The 16,914-nt window shown below is 41.0% G+C and overlaps 1 protein-coding gene across 5 annotated transcripts in view; it reads right to left on the minus strand.

The window, feature by feature from the left end:
- Positions 1-16,914, minus strand: part of NALCN (sodium leak channel, non-selective) — a 307,654-nt gene that overhangs the window by 46,731 nt on the left and 244,009 nt on the right. For all 5 annotated transcript variants that reach the window (XM_079138603.1, XM_079138602.1, XM_079138605.1 and 2 more), the window contains 2 exons: positions 15,226-15,299; positions 255-356 (listed from right to left, as the gene is read on the minus strand). In XM_079138603.1, the coding sequence (XP_078994729.1) occupies positions 255-356; positions 15,226-15,299 (176 nt within the window). The remainder of the gene's footprint in view (positions 1-254; positions 357-15,225; positions 15,300-16,914) is intronic.

Below are 16,914 nucleotides of genomic sequence, written 5' to 3' on the forward strand. Positions count from 1 at the left end.
AGAATTTCTCCTTCTGATCTTAAAACTGAGAATTTGGCTCTCACCCAGGAAAAGGTTTTTGAGTAAGGATGGTTTGTTTGTTTGAATCGTGAATGGGACTGCGAGTTTCATTATTGTGACCACCGGCAGATGGAATTCAGTTCCTCGCCGGTCCCCGCCTGCTACCCAGGGTGGAGGCGATGGGTACACACTGCTCACTCCTGTAAAGCCCCTTTCCTTCGGGCCTCTGAAGCCCGTCTTCCCGGAGCATTTACCTGCGCTCTTGGCGGATGTGATGCTGCACGCTGAGAATCGACCTTTCCTTTGCCGGTTGCCCCTCGAATGATCCACTCAGCATGCGCTGTCGAGTGCAAGCTCTAGGAAGAAAAAGGAGCCTGAGATAAATTCATGATTTGTACACTTGAAATGAATAATACATAACTGCTCTTGGTTCTTGTTAATTTTAAGGAAACACCAATGAAAATGCAAAACGCAGCAAACTACATATAAAAGGAAGCGACCTCTAGGCTCCTGTCAGGAATACTTAGAGAGCAGAAGTGGCACAGCTATAAAGAGAATCTGGAAGATAAATAGGAAGCCTGCTTTCTTGTCCCTCTTCTTTCCATCCCCCAATAAAAAAGAATGGCGGGGCTTCTATCAGGATTCTCTAAGCAGCAAGGCCAGTCTACCCACAGGCAACCATGATGTTGGTTTTGAATTTAAACAAGGAGGTTTCTAATAAAAGTCCTCAGGGAAGGATGTGACCAGCCAGGCCGCCAGCATGATGAAGTACATGTTCCAAAGTATTTGACAGAAATTGAGAAAAACAGGCAAGCATAAAGGTAGGGGCAAAAATAAATTTTGAGAAAAAGTAACCAAACCTGGAATTATGCACAACAATGTGAATATACTTAACACTCCTGAACTCTGCACTCGGAAGTGGTAAAGATGGTGAAACTTAATGCCATGTGTTTTTGTTTCCCCCACAATTATTAAGAAGCTGAAATTATAACCCCAAAAAATCTTAATGTAAAGCCTGTGGCTTACTGGTAACCAATTACCATTTTCTTTGTATTCTCAAAAGCATGAAGATGTTGAAAACGGATTTTCTTTTGACCACAACTGGACTGGTGTTAATTTCAGATTTTCTGACTAGTGAAGAGAGATTGGGTGATTTGACACTTGTGGTGTCAATGATTTTGGTGATGAAATAAAATTTCTTTTCCAGAAAGATCTCCTCGGTGGGGAATGGCAGGAATTCCCATGAGGTAGGGTCAAGTGAAAAGAAAATGACCCAGGGGGTTTAGATCTGTGTGATAGTCACACACTGTCACTAACTAGGGGATAACTTTGGGGCTCAGTTTTTCCTTATTGGTAGAATCAGAACAAGGACTTGCCCTCAAAGATAACTCACAAACTTCAAAGTACTGGTTTCACGATACGCAGATCTTACGATGCCACATTGTTCGACACCTCAACACGGGCCACTTCTTCCCTTGCCTTCCAGAGGACTTCCACACTGATGGTTCTTAAAGTGCACTTCCAGAACGACTTTAAATCATTACTGTCTTCTCAGAGTTTTTTTGGAAAAAGGTAGTGTACCTGCTTACTGTAACTAAAACAGCAGCTTTTATGGTACCAGCAATATATTGAAGTACTTAAAAATGCAGAGGAAGGTAATTATGGCATATATCCATGAAAAAAATCATAGGAATTCAATGAATGTAAATGAACCAGTGAAAACAAAGCTCAAGCTTAGGGCACATCAGAGGCCACTTTTGGATAAAGACCAAGTCAACATTTTATTGAAAAACAGAACTTATGACATTGATAGGTAGAGATTGTGCTTATTTTGTGGAGTAGAATGATGCCATGTTAGGAAGATGCATTTGTACGTTGAGGTGAAAAAGTGAAACACGATCTCATGTCATCTATGTTTAGTTATTTCGTGACCAAAGGACTGAAGGTCATGAAGTCGTTTTGAGGAGAACTGTTTGTAGGGGCTGTTATTGCAGCATCCCCTGGCATCTGTGTTAGCCATCCAGACTCCATCTTTGACCTTGGTCTTGGTAGCCGTCATTCTTTGATCACAAGACTCTCCCCCAAAGCAGTTGAGACCATTAGGCCTCAAATGCAAAACACATCCAACTTGACTGTAACCCACCTGCTTGGTGTGAGGACCCCAGGTATACGGGTAAGGAGGAGTGTGACTGGATTTGGGCAGCACGGTGTAAGAACTGCTGGTCATTTGCAAAACAGCCCAGTCTGAGGATGCCTGGCGTTCTTGCTAGGGAAGAGCTACCACTGCACCTATTGACTTCAGGGCCTAGTCAAGTCTCCCAGCACTTATAACATGTCCCTGGGTGGCCTCTGTGGAACCTGTTGAGACCCTTCAGGGAGGGCCTGCTCCTCCTCTGACTGAACAGGGAAGGCCCTCCGTGGAGACCACAGTGCTCCTCCTCTGACTGAACAGGGAAGGCCCTCCGTGGAGACCACAGTGCTCCTCCTCTGACTGAACAGGGAAGGCCCTCCATGGAGACCACAGTGCTCCTCCTCTGACTGAACAGGGAAGGACCTCCATGGAGACCACAGTGTTTCTCTGGCTGAATGGAGAAGGCCCTCCATAGAGACTGAAGCTGCCCTCTGACCCTCTTCCATCTGTTTCCCCAGTGGCATGACAAAGTGCATAGAGAAAGTCACCCTTTTCCTCTTTGACTCATTTCTTTCCAACTGCATCTAGAGAATTCAGAAAATAGTATGAAAAGGGTTGGAGCTTCACATACATGTGAATAACACAGTCTGTTCTCTGGAAGATCCACTCATTGAGGGTTGGAGGGCTGTTTTTTTTTTTGTTGTTGTTGTTTTTTTGTTTTTTGTTTTTTTTTTTTTTGGCTCTATCCTGCAATTAGAAAGCCTGAGCTTTAATAGACTAAGACCTCCTAAACTGTGTTATGGCAGATACACTCACTTTACTTTCCTTTTCCTATCACTTTCTTTTATGTTCACACTACCATTTGCTAGAATGATTTCTAACTGGTTAATGAGGGATGAAGGAATAAAATGTCCACTAACTCTGGGCCTTCTTGTGAACATCCAGCTAAATCCTGTAATGTGACATTGGAACTCTCTTAGAGCCAAGCATCAGCTCTACCACCACCTCCTCAGTAGGAGGATCTTGCCCTGAGCAGAGCTGCTTGCCCAGCTCCTTGCTGCTTGGAGCTCCGAAGACAACATGGATTCTGAGCACAGTGAAATCAGGCCCACCACACCCATTCCAGTCTCCACGTTGGGAGGTCACCTGTGACACTATAGGTTTCATTCGTGGCTGCCCCTTACTCTCTCTGATTACCTATCTGTTCCCCACCCAGTGTGCTGCCTCCACACCTATGTAAAATCAAAGGTAAACAGTCTCCATATCTGTTAATCAGTTGCTTGTTGAGTATAGGACCAAATGCTTTGATACTCATTTTTCCACTGAGCATTCTGTAGCTTTTAAAACAAGAAACTCCACAGATAAATGCTGAGGTTTCTTAGAGGAAAACTACAGGCTATATACTCCTTTAGCAAATTGCTAAATAAACAGTTTAATGAAGGCAAGGATGCATATGAAAGGAAGTGCATTTGAAGGTCTGGAAAGCTGTTTTCTCCTAGTACAATGGAAGGATAGTATTAAAACTAAAAAGTTTAATAGTTTAATAAAACTATTAAAACTAAAATAACTAAAATTTAATAATTTTTCCATAAAAGAACCAATGATTATACAGGTGAGAACCACCTTTGTATAGAAACATGAATCCATCTAAAAACATATGAGAAAACCTACTTTCATTATACAGACGACTAGTGGCCAGACAGATTCCTGATGGATGAGGAGGATTTTCAGATGGGGAAGGAAGTCTGGGCTGGGCTGAGAGTAGGAGCAAAGTTTGAGAAGGTGGCTTTTCAACACTTTGGCCCTTAGAACACTGGGCATGGAAACGGGCAGAATGACTGCCAGATTAGCATGTTTCTTCCACATGAAGCAGCCTCACACCTAAGCCATTGTCACATTTCTTGGTCATGAAAAATATGTTGTTATTTTGGAAAACAGTGCTGTTGTTAGAAAGTTGTTTACTTCAGTTGGACATGGTCAGATTTCCTAAGAGGTTACATATATTCTAATATAGTGTACCAAGGCTCGTACAGATGCATGCTAAAAGTTTGCTTTATTATTTTTAAAAGTAAATATGATTTATTATACACAAGTATATATAGTAACCCAAAAGGTGAACTACTGGTGTTTTCATATGCACAAAATAATTATAAAGTTTGATACAAACTGGTTCTGCTAGGGGACATAAAGTGAGAAATGAATATTTCACCTGCACGGAAGTGTTAAAAAGTGATGCATGATACTCCATGTGCCTGCAGTGTGTTGGTAACCATGCTTGTCTAATGCTTACAGTATTTTAACATCGTCAGTTAACACTTTAATAGACTGTGAGTTCTTGAGGGACCTATCGCTCATCTTTGTACTCTGAGGAAATTCAGTTCCTGGCACTCCAGCTGTTGATGGACAAAATGAAGAGGTGAAAAGGGAAGGTGGGCATGTAAGGGCCGGCTCTGTGGGCCCATGGAAACTTGCAGATCCCAGGGCTCAAAGCCCACAGTAGGTCTGTGGTCTCACACCCAGCACTACAGCTGCTGATGGAATGTTCCGCCTTTGTCTGGAGCCTAGTGGAGAAGAGTTGGGAGACTGAAGGTTCAGAACCACGCATTTCTGACCTGGCTTAGGGATGCACCTTAGGCAAATGATGTGCATTCTCTGAGTCTCCATTCTTGTGTAAAATGTCGAGAACCACAATTCCTTTCTTACTAACTTCACAGGGAATTGGAAGAAGTGAAGATTATTACGAATCTGAAAGTGCTTTGGAATTGTGCTCATTTAAATGTTCAGGTGCCGCGATTTCCTTTTCTGCTTTGCCCCATGTCGTGACTGAAGATAACACCTTCCACAGAGCTCTGAGGGCTGAGGGGCAGGTTTGACAGACAGGCACACTGGAAGGCCTGTCCTTCTGCTCTCTGACCCACGGTGATGGCTGCCAGAGTGAATGCTGGTCACGACTGGTCCTCAGGCAGCCACTTTCAGTAAGTGCCCAGTTTTCTGAGATGAACAGCCACAATGCTATTGTGGTGGGCAGGTTTCTGAGACTCCCCCCAGAGATCCCTGCCTCTTGGTTTTCATGTCTTTGTGTAAGTCCCTTCCCTTGCGCAGGATTTAGTGACTTGTTTCTAAGAAACAGAGGACAACCATGATTACAAAACACTGCGATATCTGTGTCTCTGTTATTGACGCTCTCGTCTTTTTTTCTTTTTTGGTACTGGGGATTGAATCCAGGGACACTTAACCACTGACCCACATCCCCAGTCCTTTTGATTTTTATTTGAGTCAGGGTCTCACTAAATAGCTTAGGGCCTTGCTCAGTTACTGAGGCAGGCTTTGAACTCAAGATCCTCCTGCCTCAGCCTCCCGAGCCCTGGGTTTTCAGACCTGCATCATGGAGGCCTGCATCACTGAGCCCTGCTCTCTTCTCTGGTCTTCTTGATGGCTCTGAGGAAGCAAGCTGCTATGTTGTGAGGGGCTTCATGAGAGACCCACTTTCTAGCAGTCTCCAGCTAAGAGCTTAGGAGGAAATGAGGCCTTAATCTAACAGCCCAAGGAGAACTGAATCCAACCCGTAATGACCTGAGTGACTCAGGGAGTCTAAAGGCAAGCAGCTTCGTAGGAGATCCAAAGCCAGAGAAGCAGCTACTCGATGCCCAGATTTCTGACCAAAGTCTGAGAAGGAAAATTGAATGGTGTGTAAAACACTTAAGTTTTTGAGTCATTTGTTATGCATCGATAGGTAAATAAGGCAACTATTACCACTGTCTCAAACACATCAACTCCCTATTGCTCTGCAGAAAAAGAGGAAGACATAAGCTCTGTGTGGCTTGTAAAGCCCTGCTGGTCATCCTCTAATTCCTTTTCTAGTCTCTTCCTTTACTAGAAGCACCTTATCCTCTCCACACCATTCCCTGGGTCTTTCAGTTCTTCACATATGCGATGCTCTGAAAAAGAGCTTAAAGGAGCAGATGCTATCTTTAAAATTGCTCACTATTACTTCCCAGCTCTGGTACATAGTAGGTGCTCAATAAATATTTGTTGAATGAATGAATCTTCAAATGCTCTGAAGATCAAACATTTTAATTTCTTTCTTATCACTTCATGCTCAGGAAGCATGAAAATAATTGCAAAGAAAACAACATGTATCTAAAATATGCTGTTTAAAGGGGAAGCTGAATGATCTTAATTCTGTCTCTAGTTAGAACACTATGCCACTCAAGATTAACAGGCTGTGTGCCTAAAAGAGATCAGAGCCCAAGACAGTAATGGGAAAAAGTGAGACATTGCTTCTTGCAACTAGAAAATGTGTGAATCTTCATCTGTGCTGTTTGTCAAAGCTGTTGGGAGAATGTGGAGCCAACGTGGGGCAGAGACTCTAACAGATGAACTCTTTCCAATTTGCTATGTCAGAGATTCAATCCATCACTGAGAAAGTGGTCTCCATATATCTCTTCTTACAGGAATCTGCTGGCAAGCTGAACCAGTGAGTGACTCAGGAATTTGAGACTTTTCATATTTTACCTAATAAATGAAACGCATCCCAGAAGACTACCTAGGAGAAGCACTTGAATGTTCACTTAAGTTCTATTTTGCCATGTTAAACTTGTCATTAGGATTTAGATCCCTTTTGGTCTCGCAGAAGGATAAAGGAAGAATGTATTCAGGAAGAAAACAGTCATTTATTTGCTGCTCCAAGGAAAAGCAAAGCTAATGGTATTGAAACAACAGGCTGTGGTCCTCGGGGGGCCACCTTGCTCTTCTCAGGGAAGGACAGGGTAGCGTGAGCTCCAAGGCCTTCAGTGTCCTCCCTCCATCTCTTCATAATGACAGGTGCCAGAAGGTCAGTGTCTTAGAAACTCCATCTAGTGGCTTAAGAAAAAATGGTCCACCTGCTTGGCTTCTGGAAGTGGGAGGCACAAGGCTTGGAGTGTCTGGTGAAAAATAATGAAGTCTTTTGTCTTGTGTGAGTGAGGAAATTCTCCCTCATGCAGGCCTGGGTAATGCCTTTATTCCTGCTCCCTGGAGGAGAATTACTGCAAGGCATTTTCCTTTTCCCAGTTGGGGTTAATGCTATGCCCCCTCTACCTTTGAAAGTAAAACAAGATGAGGACCCCTGATGATGATTCGAATGTGGGAATATTCTTCAGCAAACACACATTCCCAGTTGCAAAAATATTACCCCTGGTTTCTTGCCAAGCCTTTGAAAAAAACATATGAAAGATTGATTCTTTTTTTCCCCTCCTCCTTCTTACATTGCCTTTGTGCTGTGGAATTTCAATCGCCCCTTATATGACAGCTATATATATATATATATATATATATATATATATATATATATATATATAATCTTTTATGGAGGCTGGGAAAAGAGAAGCATGTCTTAAGAAATTGTCTCTATTTTCCTTGACATTTCTCCATCTAAAATATTTTTAAATTGGCCCAAACATGATGGTTATGAGAGAGATCTTTGGAGCTTTATTAGCCTTTAAACACCACTGGTTGTTTACAGACACAGTAGCAGGGGGTCCTCCCTTTCTTTCTTTGTCTTCGTGGCTTCTTTCTTAATGTTCCAGAGCAAGGGTGTGGGAAAAGCCCGCACATTCTGTAAATGAAAGGGAGAGGCCTGTGAGTCTCGAGTTATTTTCCACTATTATAGAAACGTTAGATTACATGATGCCATCTGGTATTAAATGCAATTACCATCTAAGGGAATCACAAGGTAACTCTGCAGAGCATTGCATTTGGGGGTGTGGGCTTGCTTCATTCTTGAGCTCCACAAGGTAAAATAGTTAAAAGTATTGTTGGATGTGGGTTAATGTAATGTGAGCGTATCAGCAGACAACAGGAAATAGTCCTTCAGTGGCAATTATGTAAACTGTGACTGTATACTCGTGTAAGAGAAAAGGTAATGAGTATTTCCTGGAAATGGCTCTTACCTGTGATTCCAAAGTAGAGACAAGGTGGATGCTAATGGGCCAGCCCCTCGGTAATGGCCTCTTGCTGAGATGAGTAGAAAGATGTATTTTTATCAGAGTGAATACTCCACTCCTTTCTGAATCAGCCGGGTCCTGAGTAAATGGATGTGGCTCTTCAATGGTGACAGCAGGTCAATTCTTCCTAATCTTACATTATTCATAAAAACAATTTTATCTATAGATATGCAAATACATGGGGGACCAGGACTGCACTGTACATTGGAAATAAACCTTAGATAGCTTTATTTTATGCACATGCTATAAACAAAAAAGGAAATTAACTCATGGGGTATCCATGCCTTTGGTACATCTATTAAAATTCAGCAAATAAAATGTCTGATGCCCCACACTGTTCATGGGGGTTCACATTCAATAACTCAAGTACTGACTCAGAAATGTGTAGATGACAGCATAAAGATTGAACTTTTACTATAACAGAAGTGAAATTTTGCAAATGTTGCAGAAACTGCACTAACCAAAATTTGGACAAATGTGTGTTGTATTTTTCAATGACACTTCATATTCTAATGATAAAATAATAAAAGTAAGAACCTCATTAAACTATCTTCCCATCACCACAGCTTTGCCTTTCTCAGACGTCACAGTCTTGAACCATTCAGAGTGTGGTCTTTTCAGATGGACTTCCTTCACTAGTAATAGGCCTTTGTTTTTCCACCATATCTTTCCATGGTTTGGTAGGTCCTTTCTTTTTAGTGGTGAATAATATTCCAATGCCTGGAAAGCATCACACTGCAGTTTATGTATTCGTTCACGTACTGAAGGACATCTTGTATGTTCCAAGTTTGGGAATTTATGAATGCTGCTACAAACATCTGTGCACATCTGTGGAGACATTTCTATGTGTGTCTATGTATGTCTATGTGAACATTAAAAAATCAGTGTATGTCAGGAGGGAGAGGTGAATAGTGGAGGATGGAGGATTTTGGGGAATATTATACTGCAATGGTAACTATATGCCATTTAGCATTTGTCCAAACCCATAGAATGCACAACACCATGAGTGCTAGCTAATGTAAATTATGGACTCTGATGTTCATGGTATATTAACGCAGGTCCCTTGATTATAAAAAATGTACCACTTTGGACCCTCTAGAACAGTTCATCTACTAACCAAACCCTTCTGTTGATATCACAAAGAAGAAGAATCACCTAGCCCAGCTTGTCAAAATCCCTAACCCACAAAATTGAGTGACATAATAAAATGGTTATTGTTTGAAGCCAAAAAACAAAAAATGTATCACTTTGATAGGGACTGTTGACGGTAGGGAGGATGTTTCTGTGTGGGGTAGGAGGTATATGGAAAACCATTATATCTTCTCTCAATTTTGTACTGAACCTAAAACTGCTCCAAAAAAATAAAGTTTTATCAAACATGTCTTTTTTCCTGAATCTCTTTGTTAAAGTTCATAGTAGCCTTCCTAATCCATAGGGTTATTGTAATCACTTTTGGGTTTATCTAAAAATAATCTAGAAATCAAATACTATTTCAATAAAATATAAAATATTTTGATTATCACAAATCAGATACTAGCTAGGGAAAATCTGGCTAATGTCATTTTAAAAATGTCTAGTGATTTCAAATATATTTAAATAATACATATGTTGCATGTGTGGTCAATAATAATTATTCTGTTCAAATGACAAGTGAGAAAAATTAATCTTACATATGACATTAATTATACTTAATGCTTAGCATTCAACTGAAGAGTATTCCTTAGACCTATAAAAATTATTATAATAAGCACATGGGAAGGGAAATCATGCTATAAATGAAGATATCAGAATGAAAATATGATAGAGACTGGGTATAAAGATACTCCTCGCTAATGAGGTTCTCATGGCAAACCATGATGGAACTTTGAAAGTAATGTACAATGTTTAATTATTTTATTTTGACATTTCCCTATTCACTCAGCTTAGCGGGGAAGATAATGCATTTTTGCTCAATTTCAGAGCTTTGAATTAGAGGAAGTCTCCATGGAGGTAGTGGGGCATTGAAAGCACATTGCTATTTGTTTTTGATTTTGTCTGATGCAGAGAAAAAGTCAGTACCGTGAAAGAGAGCTTTCTTCAGTGGAGCTGAACAGCAGAGTCCAGCGACCTTGGATTTCATAATTGAGGCAGTGGAATATCCTTCCTCTCACAATGTTCTTCAGATAAGTCTTGGGAAAAAAAATACCACAGATGTCTGTTTGTGCCACAGGGTCACCTGCCCATGAACCCTGCCAGCATTCTCAAGATCTGCACAAATGGTCCACCATTTTCTAGTCAAAGTGTTCTCAAGTAGATGCAGAAATTCTATTTCTCAAAACACCAACTTTTTGAAAAATATTAAGTCCAAGAACATAAATTAAAGATTATTATGCATAAGAATGGGTGATTCCATTAAAGAGTGACATACATCTTCAGACTCCAGGGCCTTTTCTCTCTGAGACTTGCCTTCATGGGCTGGAATTTCCTGTTCATGGTAATGTATATAGATGCTTTTTGTTGGAATGATATGGATCCTATTTCATCTGGAAGATGGATATTTGGCAATGATTCCCCTGGGGATAGAAACCCCTGATGATCCCAGAGCTTAATTATCAAGCAAGCTCCAAGGCTTCTCCAGCAATAGGACTTCACGTGCAGGAAGGCAAGCTGGTACTGTTGGTGCTGTTCCATTGCTAGGAGCAAGTACTTCCCCCAAATCCATTTTTCTGAACTGCAGACTGCTGGCCCAGCCCTCATCTCTAGACCGTAAGTCATTATTCCACTGGTCAACCCAGTCCCCTAAAAATACTTGGAATTCATCAAGACTCCCATTGAGGTGCTGCTCACTGGGACCAGTAATGCTAAGCACTTTTTGATGTTGTTTCTAAGTCTCAGTTGTACTTATTTTTTAAAGGTAGTACACGTATATGGTTAAAGACCAAAATACACAAAAGAAAAAAATATTCCCGTGAAGATGGCGGCATGAAGTCACCGTTTATTTTTCCCTCATCTGAGAAATCACCAAAATCAAGAAGAAAAGTAGAAAACAGAAGGGCAAACTCTCTCCATGTAACTGATAACTGAAATGTTGAACCAAAATGGGTGGAAAGCAGTAGAGAGAAACAGCTCTGCCCTCCCCAGCACCACACCAACCGCCCGTCCGGAGCAGGACCTGCTACCTGGTGTGTGCGCTGCACAGTCCCAGGCTCCATCAACAGCTCTGCGGCTTACTGAGCCCTTACCAATTTCCAGCCCCGAGCTAGTGGCATCCCGGACTCTTGGCGAGGAGGTCCCCACACTGCAGGAAGAACTAAATCTCACCTTACTCAATCAACAAGTCAGTCAGACAGCCTTTCTGGAAAGTCTCCTCCACAAGGGCAGATGGGAAAACTGAGATCAGTGTGTTGCTCAAGGTGATAGAGGAGCAAGAGAGACACCAGCCAGGGCTCTGGTCAGGGCTGGAGTCACCCTGGTGTCCCGCCTTCCATGGAATGGGTGAGCAAATGGAGACTTCACCAGTCACCTATTCACACAGCCGGGCCTCTGCACACCTCACCTCAGGGATCTGCTTTGCTTTATTTTCCCCAAATACTTGTTATTTTCTGGAAATTATTTTAAAGACACTAACATTTCATACTGGGTTTAAAGTTACTTTATCTGCACTCAAATCAGGACAAATGCCAACCTGTGATGAACCTGCCAGAATGATTCAGTTCAGGTCCTGTCTCAGATCTCCCTGTGCTTCTCTGACTTGTCTCCCCGGTGAGAAACCTTCAGAGACACTAAAGACAATAATTCTATGAGGAAAAAACACCTAGGAAAGTTGAGCAACAGGACAAGAAAACAATGGCCCCTGCCAGACTTCCGTTATGTGTCCCAGGGAAGATTCATCTACAAAACGACTGACCTGCATCCCTGCCTCTCAGCCCTTCCTTCCTTAAAAATGCAACTGGTCCTGGAAGAGGCCACTTCTAGGTTACCCAAGGGCCCTGGCAGGGTTGAATAGGCAGAGGGAAAGCTAGAGCCCAGGGGCCCAAGGTGACAGTGAAGGCATTTCTTACTTTCCCATTTGTGTCTGAATCACTTGCCCTGGAGTTGTCCTACATATCTTCCTTTTCTTTCTTTTAATTTTTCCCCTTCTTTTTCTTATTAGTTGTTGTTGCTTGGAAAACAGTGTATGACATCGCCCACGGCCCCAGTCTACTCATGACTTGTGACTAAGGGACTACATTAGGACACAGCTATGATGTCATCATCATCATTATTATTCACATTACTGCTAGTAGTCGGACTATTAAAGGGTAAAAGCTAGGTGTTCCCCCAAAAGGTATCAGTTGACAGAGGCAGCAATGAGGAAACCATTTCTACAGAAGAAAAAAGATAAATACTTTTCTGAAGATCAGTATTTTAAATAGATTCATTATTATTATTTTTTTTTTCAAACTGTAGATTTTAGGTCCTGCAATTCACAGGGAACTGTAGCCAAGAAAGTGCTAAGGAGCTCTTCTCATTTTGACGTTTGCTGGGACATGCTAAAGTACTTTGGCTCTGGGTATCCCTCAAATCACACAATGGTTGGGCAGGTTTGAGGGGGGTCCATATTCCCTGGGAATTTTTAATATTTTTCCTCTTGTACACTATAAATTTTTTTCAAAAATCTTTTATACTTCTGTACCTTTAAAATTGACTATTAAATTTCTCCCTTGTCAAGTTAAACAGAAGTAAAGGTTGTAATCTCTAGCATTATTATGTATGTGGTTGAATAGAATTTTTAAGCAAACATGGACCAGTCTCATCCTTCCAATTCACTCAAATGTGTGACATTGTGCACCTATTAAGTCACTTTTCATTGTCAAATCAAACAACGGAATCTATCAGAAAAAGTCTAACTTTATTTTTTCAATACAAATGACATGTTAACACATTCTCTGTGACAACTAGGTGATATCTAATGCCTAACTCTAAGGTGGATGAATTCTTGGAAGGAGGCTTCCAATGAAAGGTCACCTGGACAAACAATAAGGCTGTACCTCCTGGAGAAGGTCACGAGGGACCTGCCCCTTTGTTTGGCTGTCCAGAGGATTTCCCAGTCCCCACCAACACTCACCGTAGTTTCTGGCTGGGTGAGTTTTACCTTTCTCTTATAGACTGAGGCACAGGTAAGAAGGAAAGGGGGTTTGTGTTTTCAGCTTTTTGTCCCTGTGACCAAAATTTCCTGAGCAACATAGAGGAGGAAAGATTTATTGTCTCATGGTTTTAGAGGTTTCAGTCCATGATCAGTGAGCTCCATTGCTTTGAGGCAGAACATCATGGAGGAAGGACATGGAAGAGGAAAGCTGTCAGCTCATGGCAGCTAGGAACTAGATAGATAGATAGATAGATAGATAGATAGATAGATAGATAGATAGATAGATAGATAGAGGAAGAGGCCAGGGACAAGATATAATCCTGAGAGGCATGCCACCTCCAGTGACCTGCTTCATCCAGCCATACCCACCTGCCTACAGTTAACACCTCCTCTCAGTAGTCTATTCCAATTATTAATCCATCAAATGGATTAATCCACTGATGAGGCTGAAGACTGCCAAAATCCCCATCTCTGATCATTGCTTCATTGGCAAACAAGCCTCTGACAATCAAGGTTTTGGGGACATTCCAGATCCAAAACATGACAGGATAGAAAAGGAAAGTAGCGATTGGTTATAAGAAAGTGTGCCCAGGGATGTGAAGCCTGGGAATATTTTCCTTAAGAGAATCTATTTGCCTCTGCCTGGGAAAGTCTCTGGGTGCCCTCGGTACAGCTTGATTGTTGGATGGCAGTTGATCTGGACCAGTGAGGAAGGTCAGGTGGGTTCACAATCAGACTCAGAATAGTACAATTCCCTTGGGAGGATTTCTTCCTACTGTGGATCAGCACATTTTTCTGTAGGACCCTCTCATAAAGTTCTCTGGTACAGTTAAGCTGGAGTAATGATTCTGGAGATCATGAAGCATTCAAGGTCAATCTCATGGCATGTCTCCATGGTAATAACAGAGTGGGGTGACCTGCCAGTCAGACAAACCCAGGTTGGGACCAGACTGTATATTTCAATGAGACCTTTCATGTTCATCTTTTCATATTTTGTGGTGAAGAGATAAACATCAAGTATTCATTCTCATTTCATAAAAGTTACTGGAGTAGCTTTCATGCAACTCTGCATGAATGTCAACCAATGGAGAGAGAATTCATAGGATACAGTCTTCATTAGGTAGAATTTTTTTTTTTTTTGCACACAAATTCCAGGTAACATTAAAATGTAAATATAGTTCTCATATATACTTAGCTCATTTTCTCATTACCATTTTCTGAGTTACAGTAATAGACATTCTAGGCAAATGCTTTCATGACTGTTCCTAGTAATGAATCTAGTATGAGAGTCTCACTCCTTCCACTCACCATGAGTTCAGAGAGCACATCCTGGTATTAGTGTGTCAGCCATCCTATCTCCAGAGTCAAATATCTAGTTGTGCCCTTTACATCTGTTCACATAACATATGCAGCAGTAAGTGACATTCCATGTGCTTATGCATTTTATATTGACCAAATTACTCTGTATTATAACATAGCCTTATATGCTTTAATAAGTTTAATTTTCCTTATTGATATTTCACTTCAAGACATGTTTTAGAAAGTATCATTAAAATGACGTTTTCATAAACATTCCAAATGAGTATGCTTTCAATTCTTCATAGATTTTTAATAACTTGATTAATAGATTAAAAATCATAATTGCTTTAAAAGAGTGACTTGTTTACCATTTTTTCTCCAGATTATGATTTTTCCTTTAGGTATCACAAAAGATAGCATTGAGAATAATGGTTATTTAAACTTTTTATAAATATTTTTACAATTTATATTTATATCCATGAAAGAAAGAAATGGCCTATTTTGCTAATAAAATACTACTTTTTAGAGAAAGACTTTAGTAATGTCATTGACATTGTTTATAAGTGTATACTTAAACCTACTTTCTAGCAGAAAGGATATGTTTGTTGATGCACAGAACATTGCAAATTGGTTCACTTAAATAAACACTTTTTTTGCTTAATTCTACTTATGTTTGAGCATATATCAACATTTATTGGTATTACCTTAAGATTTTAGTGACTGCGGTCTCCTTTTCCAGAAGGTTCCTTGCCCTGATGCTGAAAACAGATTTGCGAAGCTGAAAATTATAAAAGCGTAACTTTAATTTTGGAATGAAAAGAATAACATACTGAAAAAACATTAGAGAGATGACATTATCAAAACATTGAACATGAACGTTTTTCACTAAAGCTTCATTACATGACTATTCTACAATTTAATACTCTTTTCTATTTTCGTCTTTATTGGTGCAAAACTGCAAACAATCTTGTGGGGCTGCATTTTCACAGCTGTGGGATGATGCGCAGGCTGTGTGTCACTAGTAATGACACTGTCCTTCCTCTTTGGATTCCAAATAACTTAACGTGAAACTAATGTTGGAGTCCTTATTCATTATTACTCTGGAAACTGTTCTCTGATCCACACTCCCAGTTCTGAGCCCGTGACCCAATACTAATCTGAACACTAGTTTAGGAGTTGCTGTGTCTACTGGCACAGGAACAAATGAGAGACATTCAAGGATTCCCCCTAGTTAAGGGTGGTAAAACTATTCCAGAGAAGAAGATGAGAAAGACTGGTGAGGCTGATTGTAAGCCAGAAGATGCACCCCCCACACTCAGCTCTGTCCTGCTTGCTGGCTGCAGAAGTCAGGTGGGTGACAGGTGTATAAGGAGCCAAGGTGGGCAGAGAAAGGACAGAAAGAGAACGGGAAGCTCACCATCACGTCTTGGGTAGATTCACAAGAACTAATCACTAGAAAATGTGACTCCAGCAGTCAGACTAGACAACAACCTGCTCGCTGTTATTGATGGATTAGGTTTACCGAGCATTTAGCACCATATTGGTGACCATGAGAGATAAAGGATGGAAGGGAGCCAGGGTTCTTGGACTCTAGAATTGAACAGCCCAGTGAGACAGGCCAGACTAGGACACTTGATGTTCACAGGGAAAAGTGCAATATGGTGGATGGCCAAGAACTGGACAGTTAGTGCAGGAGAAAAGATGAGAGGAACTACAGCCCCTTGGCTGGATAGGTCACGTATCTAAAAGAGTTAGCAACGACTTCACTCAAGAAGTGGGAGTGGACCTCAAATAACTTCTACAGGCAACGGTGGCAGGGTGAAGTCAGAAGTGTATGCACCAGGCAATTAGTTTGGTGCCAATTCTCTATGTAAGTGCCATGCTAGCTGGGCTTTTTAGCAGAATGAGTAGAGGAAACACCAAAAGGCAAACTGTCTTTCAAATAAATTTGAGGAAAAAGCAGGAAACAAGAAAACTGCATTCACAGACCACCTGGTTTCTTTTCAACAAGCACTATTAAAGTTGAGGCACAAGTCACTGAGGCTCAATCCTTAAACCAACCTATAAACAAATGCAATGACATCCAACCAGTATATCCATGTAGCCATGGCTGGAAAAGAACCAGGATCACAAACTGGGTCTCTCAATCACAACTGACAGCCTAAGTAATATCGTAATCTACAACACAATTCTCATTATTTCATAGCAGATCTGTAATGAAGAACAGGCTCATTGAACACATTGGCAATTTCTCCCTTACAAGACTAGGCAGCAAAAGTGTTTTGCTATTTATTATTTTTCCATCATGAAAAACTGAATTGGTTTCCTTATTCACTAGAACCCCTAAGAGAATAAATTAATATGCAGACCGGGAGACAAGAGTGGATGCCATT

Source organism: Sciurus vulgaris (assembly GCF_902686455.1).
Source record: "Sciurus vulgaris genome assembly, chromosome: 4".
NCBI lineage: Eukaryota > Metazoa > Chordata > Mammalia > Rodentia > Sciuridae > Sciurus > Sciurus vulgaris.